This window comes from Chiloscyllium plagiosum, unplaced genomic scaffold, assembly GCF_037043375.1.
Source record: "Chiloscyllium plagiosum isolate Xiang-an unplaced genomic scaffold, Cpla_swu_hap1 HiC_scaffold_6, whole genome shotgun sequence".
NCBI classification, from domain to species: Eukaryota; Metazoa; Chordata; class Chondrichthyes; order Orectolobiformes; family Hemiscylliidae; genus Chiloscyllium; species Chiloscyllium plagiosum.
Window position 1 is genome coordinate 56,081,192 of NW_028270144.1, and position 24,408 is coordinate 56,105,599.

The window sequence follows — 24,408 nt, forward strand, 5'->3', positions numbered from 1 at the left end:
GGGAAGGGAGAAGGGGGGGGGGAAGGGAGAAGGGGGGGGGGGGGGAAGGGAGAAGGGGGGGGGGGGGGAAGGGAGAAGGGGGGGGGGGGAAGGGAGAAGGGGGGGGGGAAGGGAGAAGGGGGGGGGGGGAAGGGAGAAGGGGGAGAAGGGGGGGGGGAAGGGAGAAGGGGGGGGGGGGGGAAGGGAGAAGGGGGGGGGGGGGGGAAGGGAGAAGGGGGGGGGGGGAAGGGAAAAGGGGGGGGGGGGAAGGGAAAAGGGGGGGGGGGAAGGGAGAAGGGGGGGGGGGAAGGGAGAAGGGGGGGGGGAAGGGAGAAGGGGGGGGGGGAAGGGAGAAGGGGGGGGGAAGGGAGAAGGGGGGGGGGGAAGGGAGAAGGGGGGGGGAAGGGAGAAGGGGGGGGGAAGGGAGAAGGGGGGGGGGAAGGGAGAAGGGGGGGGGGGGGGAAGGGAGAGGGGGGGGGGGAAGGGAGAAGGGGGGGGGGGAAGGGAGAAGGGGGGGGGGGAAGGGAGAAGGGGGGGGGGAAGGGAGAAGGGGGGGGGGAAGGGAGAAGGGGGGGGGGGGAAGGGAGAAGGGGGGGGGGGGAAGGGAGAAGGGGGGGGGAAGGGAGAAGGGGGGGGGAAGGGAGAAGGGGGGGGGGAAGGGAGAAGGGGGGGGGGAAGGGAGAAGGGGGGGGGAAGGGAGAAGGGGGAGAAGGGGGGGGGGAAGGGAGAAGGGGGGGGGGGAAGGGAGAAGGGGGGGGGGGGGGAAGGGAGAAGGGGGGGGGGGGAAGGGAGAAGGGGGGGGGGGAAGGGAGAAGGGGGGGGGGGGAAGGGAAAAAGGGGGGGGGGAAGGGAGAAGGGGGGGGGGAAGGGAGAAGGGGGGGGGGGGGGGAAGGGAGAAGGGGGGGGGGGGAAGGGAGAAGGGGGGGGGGGGAAGGGAGAAGGGGGGGGGGGAAGGGAGAAGGGGGGGGGGGAAGGGAGAAGGGGGGGGAAGGGAGAAGGGGGGGGGGGAAGGGAGAAGGGGGGGGGAAGGGAGAAGGGGGGGAAGGGAGAAGGGGGGGGAAGGGAGAAGGGGGGGGAAGGGAGAAGGGGGGGGGAGAAGGGAGGGGGGGGAAGGGAGAAGGGGGGGGGGGAAGGGAGAAGGGGGGGGGGGAAGGGAGAAGGGGGGGGGGGGGGGAAGGGGAGAAGGAGAAGGGGGGGGCTGCACTTACTTGGGCAAGAGTATTCTAAAATCATATTCTTGACTGGTACTTTGTTGATATTAGAAACGTTTTCAGAAGCTAAGTGCGCCACTCACCAGAAAACATCAAACCACTAACATGTTCCTTTAGGCATAGTGTTTCATGTAAAAAGAACTGCAGATGCTGGAAATTTGAATCTGAAATATTGTTTAGTGATTGGTCCAGTTATGCTTCTGGTCTATAGTTCTCCCAGGACATTAATGATGGTACAAGTGACAACATGAGTGGAATATCAAGGGAAGACAATGTGCTCAACCATTTCGATGATATAATGAGCAAATGGAATTGGCTGTAAACTCAAATGCTTGATACTGGCGTCTTAGGACAGTGGGATGTATCATTCTCTTGGTCCTTTGTTTAAAGTGTCTGCAAGTACTACTGTCTCTACTTTTGCAATCCCACGCTGGGGTCTGGGAGGAAGGAGGGAGGCAATCACAGCATTTTCCCCAAATATACATGCTACATCCAGGCATAGGAGTAAAGGCTCTCACTGTGGAACAAGTGCAATTTAGATCAGTGTGACAACCAGTATCTGGGTCTAGAAATCTAGACCATCATAATTGTGAAATGCTGAATAAAGCTTGCAACTTCATTAATTAAAGTGCTAACCCAAATGCTTGGGATACCCTGCCTCAATTAAAGTCAGGTGAGCGAGGGAAGCATGTGTGGTTTGGGATCTGGTCTTTGAGATTAAATTCCTCACCTGATCAAATCCCACCTTATTTGGGGGTTAAATATCTCCATGCACAGCGTCTCTGGGACCTACCTGATTTTTCTGAGATGCCCAGAGTAACAGACTTGCTGGGTCATTTTCCAACTCCATCTCTTTCTTTTTAAAATCCGAATCACTCTCAGTCTCATCTTCCTCCTCTGATTCTCCAGGCCACATGCTTTGCGTCCCCATAGGTATCAGATGTCTATGTGTCTCTAATAGATCAAGTTGATTGAAGTAATCTGGAAAGTCTGTCATCCCTTCAGTGGTAGGCACCAAATTTGAACTTTCTCCAGATGAGAGATTTTCTCCTGAAGGTTTTGCAACAAACACTTTGGTATTATTTCTCTCCTGTCCATTCATCTTCTGAAATGGAATTAATTAGGATAATTATGACAAATTAGCCTCAAAATATTAATTCACTTTCAACAAGATCTGCTCTGTACTAATAGCCACAGGCAATACTGCCTCCAAATCTATTTCCTTGCACCCATTTGTGAACTCATGTCATTTATTTTTTAAAAAAGGCTTTAGAAAACCTAGTTTAGCTAAATAAAAGACAATTTTTGGTGTCAATCTTACTTCACAGAAAAGAATGAAAAAGAGTAGGTAGCAACCCAGACAGATTGATGGACCTTTACATGCATGAACAAGTGGAAAAGAATTCTCTATCTGGGTCCCAAAAGACAGACTAAAAAATGTGGCATGCTGAATTTTAGCTTCTCTCCCTGGCAGCATGCCTTTAAGCACCAAGACTTGTAAGTGGTCTTATTATAATTTCTTAAGTAAAGAAGATTACTAATAAAATATTTGACATTTTGTACAAGTAAACAGTTTTCCTTATAGGAAAACCTATAAAGCACTGGATTCTAATCACCTGATCATTAAGGTGCTGCTGTTAATCTTCAACAGAGAGGGAAGAAAACTGGTAATATCTATTCACAAAAGCACTCCCTCAGTGGAACATCAAATTCTAAGTACAAATATTATGAGACACAATGAAGACAGTCTAATTAGGATCGAAGCATTTAAAAAAAGGAATCAGAGTCAAAACTCTGATGTGAAGGGTTAAGAGAACAGTGCATAAGCAACTTCCAAGTCCAGAATCTTTACTAGCTAGAAGGACAAAGGTAGCAGATGCATGGGAACATCAATCTACAGACAGACTTAACATGGAATTATGTATCATTGTTCCTTCAAAGGATCATGGGTCAAAATTCTGGAATTCCTTCCCTAACAGGGATTATGGGTGTACTTAATGTCCAAAGACAGCAGCAGTTCAGGTAGTCAGTTCACCAGCACCTTTGGGGGCAATAAGGATTACTGGGAAAGTTAACAAACAATAAATTTCACAACTAATCTTGGAGGTACTGTTGGGCGAAGTTCACAGCACAGAATCAGATAAGTTAATTGATGTTTTAAGTCTGTCCAACAGAAAAGCTGTATTAGTGAGTACAGTGAGTTCTTTCTTGATTATGTGTTTTTGGAGAGAAGTCTCTCGATTAAACTTAAAATATCAGCCACAGCTATTAACTTAACCTGGGGCAGTGTTTGTAGAGGAATAAGACAGTGTTATTTTCTGGGTTTGTAGATTGTGAAGGAGCAAAAAATGGTCTTTGCAGTACTTCTTGTCAGATGTGGGAGTTTAAAGAGAGTTTAAGGGTTACTGCAGATTATATCTGCCATAAATGCTGTTGGATGCGAATCTTATTGGATCGAGTGGATTGGTTGGAGAGACAGATAGAAGCGATGAGGAATTTGCAACTGCAACAGTGTGTGATGGATGGCAGCTATAGGAAGCGCGGGGGGGGGGGGGGGGGGGGGGGGGGAAGAAATGTAGGGGTTGATGGATTCTCAGGGGTTCGTAACATGAGCAGCCAAGTTTATGGTATTGAGACCGGCTCTAATGCAACGAGGGGTACGTCAGCTTCCAAGAGATCAATTGTGTTAGGGGATTCTGTAGTCTAAGGTACAAAACGACGTTTGTGACCAGCAGAGAAAAAGCAGAATGGTGTGTTGTTTCCCTGGTGCCAGGATCAAGGAGGTCTCTAAGAGGGTGCAGAATGTTCTCATGGGAGAGAGGGGCCAGCAGGAGGTCATTGTCCACATTGGAACCAATGACATAGGAAGGGTAAAGGTTGAGATTTTGAAGGGAGATTACAGAGAATTAGGCAGAAATTTAAAGGTCCTCAAGGGTAGTAATATCTGGATTACTCCCAGTGCTACGAGCTAGTGAGGGCAGGAATAGGAGGATAGAGCAGATGAATGCATGGCTGAGGAGCTGGTGTATGGGAGAACGATTCACATTTTTGGATCATTGGAATCTGTTTTGGGATTGAAGTGACCTGTACAAGAAGGATGGATAGCACCTAAATTGGAAGGGGACTAATATACTGGCAGGGAAATTTGCTAGAGCTGCTTGGAAGGATTTAAACTGGTAAGGTGGCAGCTGGGAGGGGGAACCCAGGGAGACAGTGAGGAAAGAGATCAATCTGGGATGGGTATAGCGGCAGGGACAAGGCAGGACTAAAAATTAAACTGCACTTATTTCAATGCAAGGGGCCTAACAGGGAAGGCAGATGAACTCAGGGCATGGTTAGGAACATGGGACTGGGATATCATAGCAATTACAGAAACATGGCTCAGATGGGCAGGACTGGCAGCTTAATGTTCCAGGATACAAATGCTACAGGAAGGGTAAAAAGGAGGCAAGAGAGGAGGGGGAGTGGCATTTTTGATAAGGGATAGCATTACAGCTGTGCTGAAGGAGGATATTTCTGGAAATGCATCCAGGGATGTTATTTGGGTGGAACTGAAAAATAAGAAAGGGATGATCACCTTATTGGGATCGTATTATAGACCTGAAAATGTGTTGCTGGAAAAGCGCAGGTCAGGCAGCATCCAGGGAACAGGAGAATCGACGTTTCGGGCATAAGCCCTTCCTGAAGGGCTTATGCCCGAAACATCGATTCTCCTGTTCCCTGGATGCTGCCTGATCTGCTGCGCTTTTCTAGCAACACATTTTCAGCTCTGATCTCCAGCATCTGCAGACCTCACTTTCTCCTTGTATTATAGACCCCCTAATAGTCAGAGGGAAATTGAGAAACAACTTGTAAGGAGATCTCAGCTATCTGCAAGAATAAATAGGGTAGTTATGGTAGGGGATTTTAACTTTCCAAACATTAACTGGGACTGCCATAGTGTTAAAGGTTTAGATGGAGAGGAATTTAAGTGTGTACAAGACAATTTTCTGATTCAGTATGTGGATGTATCTACTAGAGAAGGTGCAAAACTTGACCTACTCTTTGGAAATAAGGCAGGGCAGGTGACTGAGGTGTCAGTGGGAGAGCACTTTGGGGCCAGCGACCATAATTCTATTAGATTTAAAATAGTGATGGAAGAGGGTAGACCAGATCTAAAAGTTAAAGTTGTAAATTGGAGAAAGGCCAATTTTGATGGTATTAGGCAAGCACTTTCAAAAGCTGATTGGCGAGAGATGATGCAGGTAAAGGGACAGCTCAAAAATGGGAAGCCTTCAGAAATGAGATAACAAGAATCCAAGAAAGTATATCCCTGTCAGGGTGAAAGGGAAGGCTGGTAGGTATAGGGAATGCTGGATGACTAAAGAAATTCAGGGTTTGGTTAAGAAAAAGGAAGGAAGCATATGTGAGGTATAGACAGGATAGATCGAGTGAATCTTTAGAATATAAAGGAAGTAGGAGTATACTTGAGAGGGAAATCAGGAGGGCAAAACAGGGACATGAGATAGCTTTGGGAAATGTAATTAAGGAGAATCCAAAAAGTTTTTACAAATCCATTAAGGACAAAAGGGTAACTAGGGAGAGAATAGGGCCCCTCAAAGATCAGCAAGGCGGCCTTGGTGTGGTGCCACAGAAAATGGGGAGATACTAAATGAATATTTTGCATCAGTATTTACTGTGGAAAGGATATGGAAGATACAGAATGTAGGGAAACAGATGGTGACATCTTGCAAAATGTCCAGATTACAGAGGAGGAAGTGCTGGATATCTTGAAACAGTTATAGGTGGATAAATCCCCAGGACCTGATCAGGTGTAACAGAGAACTCTGTGGGAAGGTAGAAGTGATTCCTGGGCCTCTTGCTGGGATATTTGTATTATCAACAGTCACAGGAGAGGTGCCGGAAGACTAGAGGTTGGCAAACGTGGTGCCACTGTTTAAGAAGGGCAGTAAAGACAAGCCAGGGAACTATAGACGGGTGAGCCTGACCTCATTGGTGGGCAAGTTGTTGGAATCCCGAGGGACAGGATGTACATGTACTTGGAAAGGCAAGGACTGATTAGGGATGGTCAACAAGGCTTTGTGTGTGGGAAATCATGTCTCACAAACTTGATTCAGTTTTTTTGAAGTAGTAACAAAGAAGATTGATGAGGGCAGAGCAGTAGATGTGATCTATATAGACTTCAGTAAGGCGTTCGACAAGGTTCCCCATGGGAGATTGATTAGCAAGGTTAGATCCCATGGAATACAAGGAGAACTAGCCATTTGGATACAGAACTGGCTCAAAGGTAGAAGACAGAGGGTGGTGGTGGATGGTTGTTTTTCAGACTGGAGACCTGCGACCAGTGGAGTGCCATGAGGATCGGTGTCAGGTCCTCTACTTGTTGTCATTTACATAAATGATTTGGATGCGAGCATAAGAAGTACAGTTACTAAGTTTGCAGGTGACACCAAAATTGGAGGGGTCGTGGACAGCGAAGAGGGTTACCTCACATTACAACAGGATCTGGACCAGATGGGCCAATGGGCTGAGAAATGGCACATGGAGTTTAATTCAGATAAATGTGAGATGCCGCATTTTGGGAAAGCAAATCTTAGCAGGATTTATACACTTAATGGTAAGGTCCTAGGAAGAGTTGCTGAACAAAGAGACCTTGGAGTGCAGGTTCATAACTCCTTGAAAGTGCAGTCACAGGTAGATACAATAGTGAAGAAGGCGTTTTGCATGCTTTTCTTTATTGGTCAGAGTATTGAGTACAGGAGTTGGGAGATCATGTTAGGACATTAGTTAGGCCACTGTTGGAATATTACATGCAATTCTGGTCTCCTTCCTATCGGAAAGATGTTGTGGAACTTGAAAGGGTTCAGAAAATATTTACAAGGATTGAGCTATAGGGAGAGGCTGAACAGACTGGGACTGTTTTCCCTGGAGCGTCGGAGGCTGAGGGGCGACCTTAGTGGTTTACAAAATTATGAGGGGCATGGATAGGATAAACCGATAAAGTCTTTTCCCTGGGATCGGGGAGTCCAGAACTAGAGGGCATAGGTTTACGGAGAGAGAGGAAAGATATATAAAAAAACCTTAGGGCAACTGTTTCACGCAGAAACCTAACTGAAGGTATGATGTAAACATGACGTTTAAGTTTCAGATAACAATGATAAATCCCCTAGAGCCAGGTAATTTTTAAAAATATATGGAATGAGCTGCCAGAAGATATGGTGGCGGCTAGTACAATTGCAACATTTAAGAGGCATTTGGATGGGTATATGAATAGGAAGGGTTTGGAGGGATATGAGCCGGGTGCTGGCAAGTGGGACTAGATTGGGTTGGGATATCTGGTCGGCATGGACAGGTTGGACTGAAGGGTCTGTTTCTATGCTATAGATATCGGACTCTCCGGCAATAACCCAACAATGCCCAAATCTCAAAAATAAATTAAAAAAAGCCTTCACAAAGAGCCGTGTTCAGTTATCATTTAAGCATCGAAAGAAATATTTTTCCACATTCAAAAGGTGCTCTAAAAAGATCTGATGCTGTATCAGATACAAAGGACTGAAATTAGAAACTTATTTAATGCAATCCTAATTACAAATGTTTAAGACTAAAAGAGACAGATCAGGCAAAGATGATTCAACTGCCTGTGAGGTTTGTAAAGTTGCTCAGGTGAGGTCACCACTGTTATTGCATTTCTGGCATTGCTGCCTCTTCCTTAAGATAACAATGCACTGAAGGTATGATGTAAACATGACGTTTAAGTTTCAGATAACAATCATGATAAATCCCCTAGAGCCAGGTAATTTTTTAAAATATATATTTAAACTTCTAGTGGCTGACTGACAAGATCACTCAAGATTTCAGGTTTTTAAAAACTGCAAAAACCCAAAAAGCAATGTTGTGTAAACACTATTCGGGAGCTAACATACTGTAAATGATGCAAGGTCCATTATCTAACTTGTAAAGTCTCCCACCATGGTTATATTTTTGCTGATCCCGAAGTGGATACTTCATTGTCAAGAAAATTCAAAGTTCTCAGCTACTAATAATTAACTTCAATTGTCCCCTCACTCTTCACAGCTGGATACCTTCTAATAGAACTGACTTCCATTATGAGCGTTACACTGCAGGTTTCTTAGTTTAGCCCAATCTAGGCAAATATTCCAGCCTCTTCGATCAGAGTGCTTTGGAGAAATTAGTCATGGCTCACATCAACGCTGGACTCCCTTGATCCCTTGCACAATAGGTCCACAGCGGACACTATTTCCCCAAATGTACATTCATCCCTGGAATACCTGCACAACAAAAGGATAGGTCAGGCTCCTACTTACTGACTACAGCTCAGCTTTCAATACTATAATCCCAAACAAACTAAATTGCCAAACTCAGACCTAGGTCTCTGCTCTGGATCCTCAATTGAGAAGCAATAGCACCTTCAAGACAGGCAACCTGTTGACTCAGCCCCCTATTTTGAACTCATGACAGTGGCCAAAATTCCATCCCAACTGTATCTACAAGTTCAGTAATGACCCTCCCATTGTAAACTGGATATCAAATAACGACGAGAGAGAATCCAGGAAAGAGACGACACTTGGTGTTGCAAAAGTAAATTTCTCCCTTAATGTCAACAAAGATAAAGAGCTGACCATTGAGTTCAGGAAGCAAGGAGGGGGGCACCCCCCAATTAATGGAGCAGATGAGAGATTTCACTTCTGTCATCACTCTGGAAATAGCAGGGCTCAATTTCCAGTGTGCTATCCCAGTCAATTGTAATCTTAAGATTGACGGTATTATAGAGTCATAGACATGTACAGCATGGAAGCAGACCCTTCGGTCCAACCCATCCACACCGACCAGATATCCCAACCCAATCTAGTCCCACCTGCCAGCACCCGGCCCATATCCCTCCAAACCCTTCCTATTCATATACCCATCCAAATGCCTCTTAAATGTTCCAATTGCACCAGCCTCCACCACATCCTCTGGCAGCTCATTCCATACACGTACCACCCTCTGCATGAAAACATTGCCCCATAGGTCTCTTATATCTTTCCCCTCTCACCCTAAACCTATGCCCTCTAGTTCTGGACTCCCCGACCCCAGGGAAAAAAAAAAAACTTTGCCTATTGACCCTATTCATGCCCCTCAATTTTGTAAACTTCTATAATGTTACCCCTCAATCTCTGACACTCCAGGGGAAACAGCCCCAGCCTGTTCAGCCTCTCCCTATAGCTCAAATCCTCCAACCCTGGCAACATCCTTGTCAATCCTTTCTGAATCCTATCAAGTTTCACAACATCTTTCCGACAGGAAAGAGACCAGAATTGCATGCAATATTCCAACAATGGCTTAATCAATGTCCTAAACAGTCGCAACATGACCTCCCAACTCCTGTACTCAATACTCTGATCAATAAAGGAAAGTACTGAGCACTGGCAGCTCGATAGGGGTATGGTAGTATTGTGATTATGTCACTGGACTAAATCCCACCACGGCAGCTTGATATTTTGATTTCATACATTTAAGTATGGAAATAAACAAATTCCTGGAATTCCCTTCTTAAAGGCATTGTGGGTCAACCTTCAGTATATAGACTACAATGGTCAAGGTAGCAGCTCACTAGCACCTTCAACACCACCTAGAGACAGGCAATAAATGCTGGCCAGCTCATGATACCCACATCCCACAAAACACATTTAAAAGAAATTAACATTGTCAGGCATTGTAAAACCATAACTGATGCCCTAAAATGGCAGTGAAATAGGGCTTCGAGCCCACGGCTCTTGTGTCTTTGTTTTTTCCCCCCACTTTTAAAAACTGACTTCAGAAGCTCAGTCACAACGATAGCTGATGGGCCCCAGAAGCACTCATTCATGACAGCTGCATCAGAGAAAAGTTTGGGCTCCTAAAGTAAACCAGGGTTACACCCAAACATTAATTTCTCCACTTCCTGATACTGCCTGGCCTGCTGTGTTCTTCCAGCCTCCTGCTGGTCTACTCTGCATCACTGAGGCAGTCCTCGATCCAACTCAGCTGCTGCAGCAGAGGAGTGTTTGGTTTCGCAGCAACATCTGCATCTGACAGATATAATGGGTGGCAGCAACCAGTTTTTGGCAAGTGCAAGACCAGATAACATCAGTGACACGAGCCTAAAGTGGACTCAGGTCAGCAGCAAGTTTGGACTGATGCAGTACCTGACGAACCAGTGGCACCTGCATGGGCAAGGTCTATCAAGGACTCAGTCAGTGGTGTCAAGATGGCACTGAAGAGTAGTGACTTTCACTCTAGTGGCAGCAGAGCAATAAGGAGGACATGTCTGGCAGACCCATGGCCCACAATGGAGAACTCAAGACTGTAAAGTTGAACACTACTTTCCTGCTTTTACATTCTACATTTTGGTTTATTGCTGTGGTTCAGTTCGCCGAGCTGGAAGTTTTTGTTGCAAATGTTTCGTCCCGTCTAGGTGACATCCTCCGTGCTTGGGAGCCTCCTGTGAAGCGCTTCTGTGGTGTTTCCTCCAGCATTTATAGTGGCCTGTCCCTGCCGCTTCCGGTTGTCAGTTTCAGCTGTCCGCTGCAGTGGCCGGTATATTGGGTCCAGGTCTATGTGTTTGTTGATGGAGTTTGTGGATGAGTGCCATGCTTCTAGGAATTCCCTGGCTGTTCTTTGTTTGGCTTGCCCTATTATGGTAGTGTTGTCCCAGTCGACTGGGACAAATTAAAATCCTTCACTCTTTAACAGGACACTATAGCAATGTATTAATGTCAGTCTGGCCCTCTGGATTAATCAACAGGAAACAAGAAACAAACCTACTGAAGATACACAGTTGGCCTGGCAGAATCTGAATATTTCTAGCTGGATTTGACTTTCTTCATTTCAACAATCATCTTGGGCTCAAAACATTAATACTGTTTTGGTCTCCACAAACACTACCAGGTTTGAGATTCGCCATCAATTTGTTTTTTTTTCCCCCCCAGCATTATCTATATTTTTTTTATTATTATTTACTATTGTGGGGCAAGAACTCCAATCAATTACAGCAGTTAGTTGAACTTACATTCAGTAAATAGATCGGAGCAAAGATATTTTGACAATCACCATTCCAGAGGCAGTTACTGAGTTTTGTAAACACTATTAAAGAGGAGGCAGTTTTCCCATCCGTACCTGTTCGTGACTCCTGATCCACAGTAATGGCAAGGGCCTTCTAAAATGCACGAATAAATGCACCAATTTTAAGACTATTTATTGGCCTTACCAGCGTCACCCATACTCTATGGGTTAAGAACAACCCACAGGCATTAAAAACATTCTAATTAACCTATTCAGAGATGTTACTACTTACCTCTGGAACCCAGGCTTCCTGTATCAAATGTATAAACCGACCTTGCTGACTCTTAATTAGTGGTCTCACAAACCACTCACGTGTACGGAGGAAAAGGGAATTTCAATGATGGACAGAAAATAGAGCACAAACACGTGAACGCCGCAGTTTCCAATCGCTCACGAAAATCAAATTAAAAGGCAACACCACCCATTCAAACACAGCCACCCACCAACGCCATGAACTGCGCCTCGGTTAAATAGGTGTGTTCCTCCGCCTCCTGGTGGCGAAGCGATTGATCAACTCCGAGGACCATGATTGGCCGTTTTCGGGAGCGGTGACTGATTGGTCGGTTTCTGGGGCGGGGACTGGCCAACAGGGATGGTGGCTTGTGATCGATCAAGTCTAGGAGCATTGATTGGTCAGTTTGGACGGTAATGTTGATTGGTCAGTTTGGACGGTAATTCTGATTGGTCGGTTTGGACGGTAATGTTGATTGGTCAGTTTGGACGGTAATTCTGATTGGTCGGTTTGGACGGTAATTCTGATTGGTCAATAGAAGCGGATGGGCTGTCTCAGGTTTGGGCCATTGAGCCTCGTTGTATTCCATGTGTGGGGCCGAGGAAAAGGCGAGCTTTTAGTGTTTGATTTCTCGCTGGGGAATTTTCTGGAGTTTATTCGTGAATGCGAGGCTGTTTAATTATTGGTCTTACTGCTAACTTAATTCTGCTTTTCCTCTTTCAGGAAATTTTATTCCGTTTCCGGATCTGTGTGAAAACGTCCTAAATCGAGCTGTGTGTTTGTTTACTTTCAGCTGTCGAACAGGATGAGTGCTGAACGTAATCTGTAAGTTATGGAGCAAAGTTTATTTGCAGCTCAGTCTATATTTCAAAATCCGGTTTTGTACTTTAGAAGTTTTAGAGAGTCACTTTAGGTGAAAGAGATTAAAGGAGTTTTGCAGGGCTTCGTGGCTCCTTCAGCATCTCTGGGGAAAGAACCTGCACCCTTGGATCTCGTCAGTTCTGGCCATCTCATCTAGTCTCTTGAAGTAGTAGGTGCTGATTTGCCTGAATGCTTACGTCTGTTTCCTATGTAGAGAATACTTAAAGTGAACTAGATTGAGATACCACAACCTCGGATTTGGCATTGCCAGGACCGGTTTAGTTGCATGTCTGAATTCTCTGTTTGGTCTGAAATAATTGAATATTGATGCTAAGTTTTAAAGTTATTCATTTATTTTAGTTATCTTGTTAAATTGTAATTATTGTTTGGGTGTTATGGGTCTGGGAAATGTTAAGATTTGGTGAAGTAGACTAATTGTCCACCCTTTTTAAGTATGGGATGGAATGAAAAATAGAGGACTTGAACTAATCTTAGACTCACGTACTACCAATCTAATTGTTCAAAATAACTAAGTAACTATATTAAGAAAATTGTTGTTTAATCCCTTGGATTTCTCTAATGTGAATTAATTTTCTGTTTTGTAATTACAGGGATGATGAGGATACTTTTAAAATTTTGATTGCAACAGATCTTCATCTGGGCTATTTGGAAAAAGATGCCATAAGGGGTAATGATACCCTTGTTACTTTTGATGAGGTTTTAAGATGTGCACAGGAAAATGTGGTAAGTCACATTTATAGTGTTAATGTTGTGTAATAACACCAGGAATCATTCAAGCAATTATTGCTGTATCTCAGTCAGAATTCCTAACCTGTTGCAGGAGTCTATAGTTTATTTGAAATGTAAGTATTTTGTTGTAGATAATACTATGATAATTTTAAATGAGTTGTGTGAGTGTTTTAGTTAAGAGAGTTAAAGAACAGCAAATTATATTCATGTAGCATGTAGAATAGAAAAGGTATTCCAAGGTAATTCACAGCGGTGTGAGGGAATACAAACAGTTATGAATAGAGAGATTGAGAGGTATAAGTACAAAAGGTCAAACCCTAGGCTGCTTGAGGTTCCAAAAATGCAAAGTGTTGAAGTTGTTGACAGTGAGGAAGGATGTGGCAGGTTACAGCAGGATATAGAGAAGCTGCAGAGCTGGGCAGAAAGGTGGCAAATGGAATTCAATGTAGCTAAGTGTGAGGTGATTCACTTTGGGAAGAATAACAAAAAGATGGGGTACTGGGCTAATGGTCGGATACTTGGTAGTGTGGATGAGCAGAGGGATCTTGGTGTCCATGTACACAGATCTCTGAAAGTTGCCACCCAGGTAAATAGTGCGGTGAGGAAGGCATATGGCGTACTGGCTTTTATTGGTAGAGGAATTGAGTTCCGGAGTCCTGAGGTCATGATGCAGTTGTATAAGACTCTGGTGCGGCCGCATCTGGAATATTGTGTGCAGTTTTGGTCGCCATACTATAGGAAGGATGTGGAGGCACTGGAACGGGTGCAGAGGAGGTTTACCAGGATGTTGCCTGGTATGGAAGGAAGATCGTATGAGGAAAGACTGAGACACTTGGGGCTGTTTTCATTAGAGAAAAGAAGGTTTAGGGGTGACTTGATTGAGGTGTACAAGATGATTAGGGGGTTAGATAGGGTTGACAGTGTGAATCTTTTCCCGCGTATGGAGTCGGGTATTACAAGGGGGCATAGCTTTAAATTAAGGGGGGGTAGATATAGGACTGAAGTTAGGGGTAGGTTCTTCACTCAGCGAGTCGTAAGGTCATGGAATACCCTGCCAGTAGCAGTGGTGGACTCTCCCTCTTTATGGGCATTTAAGCGGGCATTGGATAGGTATATGGAGGATAGTGGGTTAGTATAGGTTAGGTGGGCTTGGATCGCCGCAACATCGAGGGCCAAAGGGCTTGTACTGCGCTGTATTCTTCTATGTTCTATGTTCTTCTATGAAGCAAGTTAAGCACTTGGTGACTTGAAGCCAGTGAGGAGAAAGTGAGGTCTGCAGATGCTGGAGATCGGAGATGGAAATGTGTTGCTGGAAAAGCGCAGCAGGTCAGGCAGCATCTAGGGAACAGGAGAATCGACGTTTCGGGCATTAGCCCTTCTTCAGGAATGAGGAAAGTTGGTCCAGCAGGCTAAGATAAAAGATAGGGAGGAGGGACTTGGGGGAGGGGCGTCGGAAATGTGATAGGTGGAAAGAGGTCAAGGTGAGGGTGATAGGTCAGACTAGGGTGGGGGCGGAGAGGTCGGGAAGAAGATTGCAGGTTAGGAAGGCGGTGCTGAATTTGATGGATTTGACTGAGACAGGGGGGAGGGGAAATGAGGAAACTGGTGAAATCCGAGTTCAACCCTTGTGGTTGGAGGGTTCCTAGCCGGAAGATGAGGCGTTCTTCCTTCGTTTCGCTGTGGTCTGATGATGGAGGAGTCCAAAGACCTGCATATCCTGGGTGGAGTGGGAGGGGGAATTGAAATGTTGAGCTACAGGGTGGTTGGGTTGGTTGGTCCGGGTGTCCCAGAGGTGTTCCCTGAAACGCTCCGCAAGTAGGCGGCCCGTCTCCCCAATATAGAGGAGGCCACATCGGGTGCAAAGGATGCAATAGATGATATGTGTGGAGGTACAGGTGAATCTGTGGCGGATATGGAAGTTTCCTTTGGGGCCTTGGAGGGAGGTGAGGGGGGAGGTGTGGGCGCAAGTCTTGCACCTCCTGCGGTTGCAGGGGAAGGTGCCGGGAGTGGAGGTTGGGTTGGTGGGGGGTGTGGATCTGACGAGGGAGTCACGGAGGGAGTGGTCTTTACGGAATGCTGATAGGGGAGGGGAGGGAAATATATCCTTGGTGGTGGGGTCCGTTTGGAGGTGGCGGAAATGGCGGCGGATGATGCGCTGTACATGGAGGTTAGTGGGGTGGTAGGTGAGGACCAGTGGGGTTCTGTCCTGGTGGAGGTTGGAGGGGCGGGGTTCAAGGGCGGAGGATCGGGAAGTGGAAGAGATGCGGTGGAGGGCATCGTCGACCACGCCGGGGGGGAAATTGCGGTCCTTGAAGAAGGAGGCCATCTGGGATGTGCGTTTTTGAAACTGGTCCTCCTGGGAGCAGATGCGGCGGAGTCGAAGGAATTGGGAGAATGGGATGGCGTTTTTACAGGGGGCAGGATGGGAGGAGGTGTAGTCCAGGTAGCTGTGGGAGTCGGTTGGTTTGTAGTAGAGCCAGTATTGATTATTGAAGCCAGTATTGATTATTGAAGCTGAGATACTGCCAGGAATAGGTACAGAATGAGTACATTTGAGATAACAGGAGAGTTTTATATAAATTAAAATTTACAAATGGTCAACAGAGCCTCAAAGTGGCAAAGGTGTATTTGACTACTCTTGAGATTCACACTTACAGTTTCCATTATAAATGGAAGGAGAAACTTCTTCACCCAAAGATTGGTGGGCCTGTGGAATTCTCAGCTACAGAAAGTGACTGAGACTAAAACATTGAAAGTTTTCAAGGAGTTAGATTTAGTTCCTGGGTTCCAAAGAGATCAAAGGGTATGGTGAAATAAAGAACAAGGTACTGAGTAGAATGATGAGCCAAGATCCTATTGAATAGTGGAGGAAGCTTGAAAGGCCAAATCAATAAGTTTAACATGTCAAGGAACTGTATGTCATAGAATTGAATGTAAATCATATTTTATTTCATATTCCTTGAAATGCAACTATAAATTATATTTGGCAAGTTGATCTTTAACTAAGAATAGGGTCATCCCACTTTTAATTACCCTTTGGTTTGCAGTGGACTTTCTTTCACTTTGCAATGAACTGGGACTTTTTGTTCTGTTTTAAAGATGCGATGTAGATGTAAATTGTTAAATGCTGTTGATCTTGACCACTGGTCCTTGAATGAAAAGAATGTGTTTTTTTGTCATATCTTGCTGCATTTAAGATAGATCCCTCACAGTTGTGAAATTGTTTACAAATTATTCAATATTTTTGGGTTATTGGCAGTATCTTCTGTTGAGGAGAAAGTGAGGACTGCAGATGCTGAAAATGTGTTGCTGGAAAAGCACAGCAGGTCAGCAGGTACTGAGTAGAATGATCAGCCAAGATCCTATTGAATAGTTAGGAAGGCGGTGCTGAGTTCGAGGGATTTGACAGACAAGGTGGGGGGAGGGGAAATGAGCTCAGATTTCTCCAGTTTCCTCATTTCCCCTCCCCCCATGGCCTTCCTAACCTGCAATCTTCTTCCTGACCTCTCTGCCCCCACCCCACTCCGGCCTATCACCCTCACCTTGACCTCCTTCCACCTATCGCATTTCCAACGCCCCTCGCCCAAGTTCCTCCTCCCTACCTTTTATCTTAGCCTGCTGGACACACTTTCCTCATTCCTGAAGAAGGGCTTATGCCCGAAACGTCGATTCTCCTGTTCCTTGGATGCTGCCTGACCTGCTGCGCTTTTCCAGCAACACATTTTCAGAATCTTCTGTTGAGCCTACAGTTCCTTGGATTGTGGATTCTGTCGTACTTGCTTTAGTTTTACTCTGAAGATTGTGTATAATATTTTTCTTCAATTGACCTCCATGCTTAATTTCTTGAGTAAAAATATGAGGGAGGCAGGAGTTCATGGTTGAATTATTGTAACTCAAAGCTGTTTGTTTTTATTGCTCACTATCTGAAAGAATAATTGACTTGACTTTACCCGGGCTGCTCTGAACTTAGCTGCTGAACATCAAGACATAGCTTGGTCGGGAAAGCTGCTTTACTAAGAAGCCACGAAAGATCTGCTCAGATGCTGAATTGAGAATTTTCATGATCTGTTGGACATATTTGCACATATTGCTTCAGACAATTGTTACAATATGTCATTTAATTAGTCTAACATTTAGTGTAGATAATAGTTCTTGCAGCTAAACTGAAACTTTGCATTTACATTATTTTGCTTTGCATCAGCCAGAATTGAGACAGAAATGTATTTTATTCCATTTCTGTCCTCCACCTAGGTAGATTTTATACTGTTGGGTGGTGATCTCTTTCATGAGAACAAACCCTCTCGCAAGACGTTGCATACCTGTATGGAGCTATTGAGAAAATATTGCATGGGCGATAATCCAATACACTTCGAAATTTTAAGTGACCAGTCAGTTAATTTTGCTTTTAGCAAGTAAGTACTTTTTGATTTATACATTTTAAGTTTATAATTTATTAAGTTCAGATTTCCTGGTGTCTGATATAACCAAATTACCATTCTTGCCAAGAAATGTAAGTATAGAGAATTAGCAAGTTTTGAGAAGATTTGTAGCTCAGGTTGAAGTTCTGGATGTAACTTTGTTCGCTGAGCTGAAAGGTTCGTTTTCAGACATTTCATCACCATGCTAGGAAACGTCATCAGTGAGCCTCCAGTGAAGTATTGGTGGTATAGCCCACTTTTTATTTATGTGTTTAGATTTCCTTGGATTGGTGATGTCATTTCCTGTTCTTTTTCTCAGGGCGTGGTAAATGGGATCCAAGTCAATGTGTTTGTTGAATTCCGTTTGGAGTGCCATGCTTCTAGGAATTCTTGTGCGTGTCTCTGGCTTGTCTTAGGATGGATGTGTTGTTCCAGTTGAAGTGGTGTCCTTCCTCATCTGTATGTAAAGATACTAGTGAGAGTGGGTCATGTCTTTTTGTGGCTAGTTGATGTTAATGTATCCTGGTGACGAGTTTTCTGCCTCTTTGTCCAATGTAGTTTTTGTTACAGTTCTTGCAAGGTATTTTGTAAATGATATTGGTTCTGCTTGTTGTCTGTATAGGGCCTTTAAAGTTCATTAGTTGCTGTTTTAGTGTGTTGGTGGGTTTGTGGGCTACCATGATACCAAGAGATCTGAGTAGTTTGCAGTCATTTCTGATATGTTTTTGATGTAGGGGAGAGTGACTAGGGTTTCTGCATGCTCTTTGCTTGTTTGGGTTGTTGCTGAGAAATTGGCGGACTGTGTTCATTGGGTATGCGTTATTTTTGAATACACTGTATAGATGGTTTTCCACTGCTATTTGTAGTTCCTCTGTGCTGCAGTGTGTGGTGGCTCATTGAAATAACGTTTACTGCAGTTCCTTTGTGGATGTTGGGATGATTGCATCTATAGTTCAGTATTTGATCCTTTGACGTAATAGCCCTATTCACATCCATTAACATCAATCTGACCAAGGAGACACTGACTATATTATTAGAAGAATCAAAGGCACATACACCAAACACTACCAACTTCATCAGCAAGGACAATATCGTCAAGCTAGTGGACCTATGCCTTACCACCCACTTCACCTTCAACAACAAAACCTACAGACAAGCCAATGGAACATCCATGGGATCTCCGATATCAAGGTTCCTAGCAGAGGCAGTAATGCAGAGACTCGAACAAACAGCTCTGCCAACCATCCAACCCAAACATTGGGTCCGCTACGTGGATGACATTTGTCATCGCTAAACGAAACAAATTAGAGGAAACCTTCAAGAACCATCAATAATACTCTTACTGGCATAAAATTACTAAAGAGGATGAAAACAACAACAAACTGCCATTCCTAGATGTCGCAGTAGAGCGAACAGCAAAAGGGGAACTTCAAACCAGCGTCTACAGGAACACAACACATACGGGCCAAATACTGAACTACAGGAGCAATCATCTCAACACCCACAAACGGAGATGCATTCGAGCATTATTCCAATGAGCCACTACACCCTGCAGCACAGAAGAACTATGAAGAGCAGAGGAAAATCACCTATATAGTGTATTCAAACAAACCCAAACAAGCAGACAAAACGCATGCAGAAATCCTAACCACTCCTCCCCTACATCAAAGACATCTCAGAAAGGACTGCCAAACTACTCAGACCTCTTAGCATCATGGTAGTCCATAAACCCACCAGCACACTAAATTACAGCTAATGAACTTTAAAGATCCTATACAGACAACAAGCAAAACTAATGTCATTTACAAAATACCTTGCAAGAACTGTAGCAAACAATACATTGGACAAATGGGCAGAAAACTAGCCACCAGGGTACATAAACATCAACTAGCCACAGAAAGACATGACCCACTCTCACCAGTATCTTTACATACAGATGAGGAAGGACACCACTTCAACTGGAACAACACATCCATCCTAAGATGTGGTAAACACATAAAATAAGAAGCGGGTCATACCACCAATGCTTAACTGGAGGCTCACTGATGATGTTACCGAGTAGAACATAGAACATAGAAGAATACAGCGCAGTACAGGCCCTTTGGCCCTCGATGTTGCGCCGATCCAAGCCCACCTAACCTATACTAACCCACTATCCTCCATATACCTATCCAATGCCCGCTTAAATGCCCATAAAGAGGGAGAGTCCACCACTGCTACTGGCAGGGCATTCCATGACCTTACGACTCGCTGAGTAAAGAACCTACCCCTAACTTCAGTCCTATATCTACCCCCCCTTAATTTAAAGCTATGCCCCCTTGTAATACCCGACTCCATACGCGGGAAAAGGTTCACACTGTCAACCCTATCTAACCCCCTAATCATCTTGTACACCTCAATCAAGTCACCCCTAAACCTTCTTTTCTCTAATGAAAACAGCCCCAACTGTCTCAGTCTTACCTCATACGATCTTCCTTCCATACCAGGCAACATCCTGGTAAACCTCCTCTGCACCCGTTCCAGTGCCTCCACATCCTTCCTATAGTATGGCGACCAAAACTGCACACAATATTCCAGATGCGGCCGCACCAGAGTCTTATACAACTGCATCATGACCTCAGGACTCCGGAACTCAATTCCTCTACCAATAAAAGCCAGTACGCCATATGCCTTCCTCACCGCACTATTTACCTGGGTGGCAACTTTCAGAGATCTGTGTACATGGACACCAAGATCCCTCTGCTCATCCACACTACCAAGTATCCGACCATTAGCCCAGTACCCCATCTTTTTGTTATTCTTCCCAAAGTGAATCACCTCACACTTAGCTACATTGAATTCCATTTGCCACCTTTCTGCCCAGCTCTGCAGCTTCTCTATATCCTGCTGTAACCTGCCACATCCTTCCTCACTGTCAACAACTCCTCCGACTTTCGTATCATCCGCAAACTTGCTCACCCAACCTTCTAACCCCTCTTCCAGGTCATTTATAAAAATGACAAACAGCAATGGTCCCAAAACAGATCCTTGCGGAACACCGCTAGTGACGGCACTCCATGAAGAAACTTTGCCATCAACTACTACCCTCTGTCTTCTTCCATCCAGCCAATTCCTAATCCAAACCTCCAACTCACCCTCAATGCCATATCTCCGTATTTTCTGCAGTAGCCTACCATGGGGAACCTTATCAAACGCCTTACTAAAATCCATATATACCACATCTACCGCTTTCCCCTCATCAACCTCCTTCGTCACCTTTTCAAAGAATTCAATAAGGTTTGTGAGGCACGACCTGCCCTTCACAAAACCATGCTGACTATCCTTGATCACATTATTCCTATCCAGATGTGCATAAATCCTATCCCTTACAATTCTCTCTAAGACTTTGCCCACAACAGAAGTGAGACTCACCGGCCTATAGTTACTAGGGTTATCCCTACTCCCCTTTTTGAACAAAGGAACCACATTTGCTATCCTCCAGTCTTCTGGCACTACTCCTGTAGACAAAGAGGACATAAAAATCAAGGCCAATGGCTCTGCAATCTCCTCCCTTGCTTCCCAGAGAATCCTAGGATAAATGCCATCAGGCCCAGGGGACTTATCTATTTTCACCTTTTCCAGGATCTCCAACACCTCTTCTCGACATACCTCAAAGCCATCCATTCTACTTATTTGTGACTCAGTATTCACATCGACGACAATGCCCTGTTCCTGAGTAAATACTGAAGAAAAGTATTCATTCAGTGTCTCCCCAATCTCTTCCACCTCCACACGCAACTTCCCACTACTATCCTTGACTGGACCTATTCCTACCCTAGTCATTCTTTTATTCCTAACATACCTATAGAAAGCCTTAGGGTTTTCCCTAATCCTACCGACTAAGGACCTTTCATGTCCTCTCCTTGCTGCTCTTAGCTCTCTCTTCAGGTCCTTCCTGGCTACCCTATAACTCTCAATCGCCCCAATTGAACCTTCACGTCTCATCTTGAGATAGGCCGCCCTCTTCCATTTAACAAGGGATTCCAATTCCTTATTAAACCACGGCTCCCTCGCACGACCCTTTCCTCCCTGCCTGACAGGTACATAATTATCAAGGACACTCAATAGTTGCTCCTTGAACAAGCTCCACATATCATTTACACTCTTGCCTTGGAGTCTACTTTTCCAAGCCACACATCCTAAGTCATGCCTCACCGCATCATAATTTCCCTGACCCCAGCTATAACTCTTGCCCTGTAGTACACACTTATCCCTCTCCATCACGAGAGTAAAAATCACCGAATTATGGTCACTATCCCCAAAGTGCTCACCTACCTCTAATTCTAACACCTGGCCTGGTTCGTTACCCAGAACCAAATCCAGTATGGCCTCACCTCTTGTTGGCCTGTCTACATATTGTGTCAGGAAACTCTCCTGCACACATTGAACAAACACTGACCCATCTAACGAACTTGAGCTATAGCTTTCCCAATCAATATCAGGAAAGTTAATGTCCCCCATAACAACCACCCTATTACTGTCACTCATCTCCTGAATCACCTTCCCTATCCTTTCTTCAATGATTCTAGGACTATTAGGAGGCCTGCAAAAGACTCCTAACAGGGTGACCTCACCTTTCCTATTCCTAACCTCAGCCCAAACTACCTCAGATGGCAAGTCCTCATCCATCGTCCTTTCCACCGAGTGACGAAACGTCTGGAAACAAACCTTCCAGCTCCACGAGCAAGCTTGCATCAAGTATAGAGAATCTTGTGATAGTTAAATGAACTTTGAAATCTAAGTATTCTCACCATCTCTTAAGCTTTTTATCTTTTCGAATTGTTATTTCGTTGCATAATAATTTTAAGAACAAACTATAGTGGGTTGCTTTAGTAAAACAATCCAACGTAGAATCTGGGAACAATCAAGTTCTCCTGGGATGGTGTCTGCTGATCATATTTTTGTTCATGTAGTAAAATCCAATAAACAATTAAATTAATGTTGGCGTGAACAGGTATGTTATGCAAAAGTGCTTATTTTTACCTAGGAGCATGACACCTTTTAGGACACTTTAATTTATGTCTGCTAGATCTGAGTATGCTGAATTTGCCATCTGGATGATAGAACTGAAGGGTTGAAATTTTGCCTTTCTAAATATTTATATTTCCATTTTAGTGTCTATTTAGTTTTGTTCAACTTTGCTACATATTTGCTCAACTTACTTGTAGTGATTTGCCAGTGCTTCATGTGCAAAGAACTCTTTCTCTTGTATACAAGGGAGTCATGGAAGTTCCCTCTCTAAGATTGAAGAACAGTTTCTGAATGTTTTCTATACCTCGCTAAAACAAAATATATTCATGAGATAAACTAACTTGTTTGCTTATTTTTCTGTAAATGAATCTCTAGTTGAAATGTTATTTTGCTTCTTGGATTTAAATCTTGATTTCTTGTCAGAATCACCACATCTGCCTTAGACAATCAGTGAAAATTAAGTCAACATCTTGTTTGCATAGGGAATGTCCTTTTCCTTTCCACATTGATGAAGCACTCTGTTGGTGCCACATACTTTTGACAGCATTGAGATGTTGCATTGTGCTTTACAGTTTAGTTGATTTGCAACTGCTACTTGAACTGGCCTGCCATGCCACTCAGTTGTACTAAAACTGCTTGAAAAAAGTCAAAAGAAAGAAAACTGAATGTAGCATCTGGCAGCATCCTAAATACAGCGAATAATAAATGCATGCCTTTTACAGCTGATCCTATAAAATCATCCTTCCTCACATCTTGTGATTTGTTACAAAATTGGGAGAAGTGTCTCACAGACCAGTCAAGCAACGAGCTAACCTCTTCATACTAACCTAATCATATCTTGCAGTTAATGTCCTAGACATTGCCACCATCCCTCAGTGAGATAGTGTCGCACTGGTCTATCCCACCAGCAAGACCGATCCAACAGAGGCAATGAGTTTCCTGGGGGGAGTGACCCTGTGGTCCTCAAATTGATTCTGAACCCAGAGAGTTTCATGGCATCAGATCATGGGACATGGAAACTTCTTGTTACTCCATTTCTCTCAGTAGTTGAATCATTACTCCATCTTGAACACCAATTGGAAAGAGCAGAATATATTTCAGATGGCACATCTTAACCAAGGAGAGGAATTGCTGCTGGACTATTAATCCAGAGACCCAGATAATGTTTTGGGGACCTGTGTTTGAATCCTGCCATGGCCGTTGGTGGAATTTGAATTCAGTAAAATAATTCATTTCATTGAACGGTGACCATGAAACCATTGTCGAATGTTGGGAAAAACCCATCTGGTTCACTAATATACATTAGGGAAGGAAGATGTCTAGTGATTCTAGAACTACAGGAATGTGATTAAGGATAAGCAATACATGTAGCCAGTGATACCCACATTCTGTGAATGACTGAACACCATCCCCAAGACTGGCTCAGTTATACCACTACTAACCAAGTTGGCTATATTCTGAAGGACATGCTAAATTGAGCGAAATTGGTCTCATTGCATTGTGTTTTTTTTGGAAAATACTATTTTTTGGTAAATATTGGAACTGCTTGGCATATGGCATAACTAAATCTGCAACATCTTCAATTCAGCTACTGGGATGATGTCAGGACCTTTGCTGTACTCCGTGCTTCAGAAAAATAAAAAAAGGACTATCAAGCAGCACAGAATTAATCTCACCAGTGTTCAGTTTGAGTTCTGCTTGGGTTGCTCAACCTTTGGTCTAATTATAAATTTAATCAAACATGGCTGAGTGTGTTGAGTTCCAGAGGTGAGGTAAAAGTGACTGTCCTTGACATCACAGCAGCAGTTGATTGTGTGTGGTATCAAGAAGCCACAGCAAAACT

General features: G+C 44.3%; 2 protein-coding genes across 4 annotated transcripts in view; one reads left to right on the forward strand and one right to left on the reverse strand.

Annotated features, from left to right (window-relative positions):
- ankrd49 (ankyrin repeat domain 49) overlaps positions 1-11,747 on the reverse strand; it is a 23,678-nt gene extending 11,931 nt beyond the window's left edge. Inside the window, exons 1-2 of the mRNA XM_043691498.2 lie at positions 11,527-11,747; positions 1,984-2,295 (exon numbers count right to left, since the gene is read on the reverse strand). Coding sequence (XP_043547433.1) covers positions 1,984-2,292 — 309 coding nt within the window. The 5' untranslated portion in view covers positions 2,293-2,295; positions 11,527-11,747. The remainder of the gene's footprint in view (positions 1-1,983; positions 2,296-11,526) is intronic.
- A 351-nt stretch (positions 11,748-12,098) lies between these two features.
- The window catches only part of mre11a (MRE11 homolog A, double strand break repair nuclease), a 115,923-nt gene continuing 103,613 nt past the window's right edge, over positions 12,099-24,408 (forward strand). Inside the window, exons 1-4 of one of the 3 annotated variants that reach the window (XM_087988021.1) lie at positions 12,099-12,134; positions 12,250-12,351; positions 12,999-13,131; positions 17,389-17,549. In XM_087988021.1, the coding sequence (XP_087844147.1) occupies positions 12,332-12,351; positions 12,999-13,131; positions 17,389-17,549 (314 nt within the window). In that variant the 5' untranslated portion in view covers positions 12,099-12,134; positions 12,250-12,331. Of the gene's footprint in view, positions 12,135-12,157; positions 12,352-12,998; positions 13,132-17,388; positions 17,550-24,408 lie in introns of those variants that run through there. The other 2 variants (XM_043691497.2, XM_087988020.1) reach the window with 2 other exon arrangements.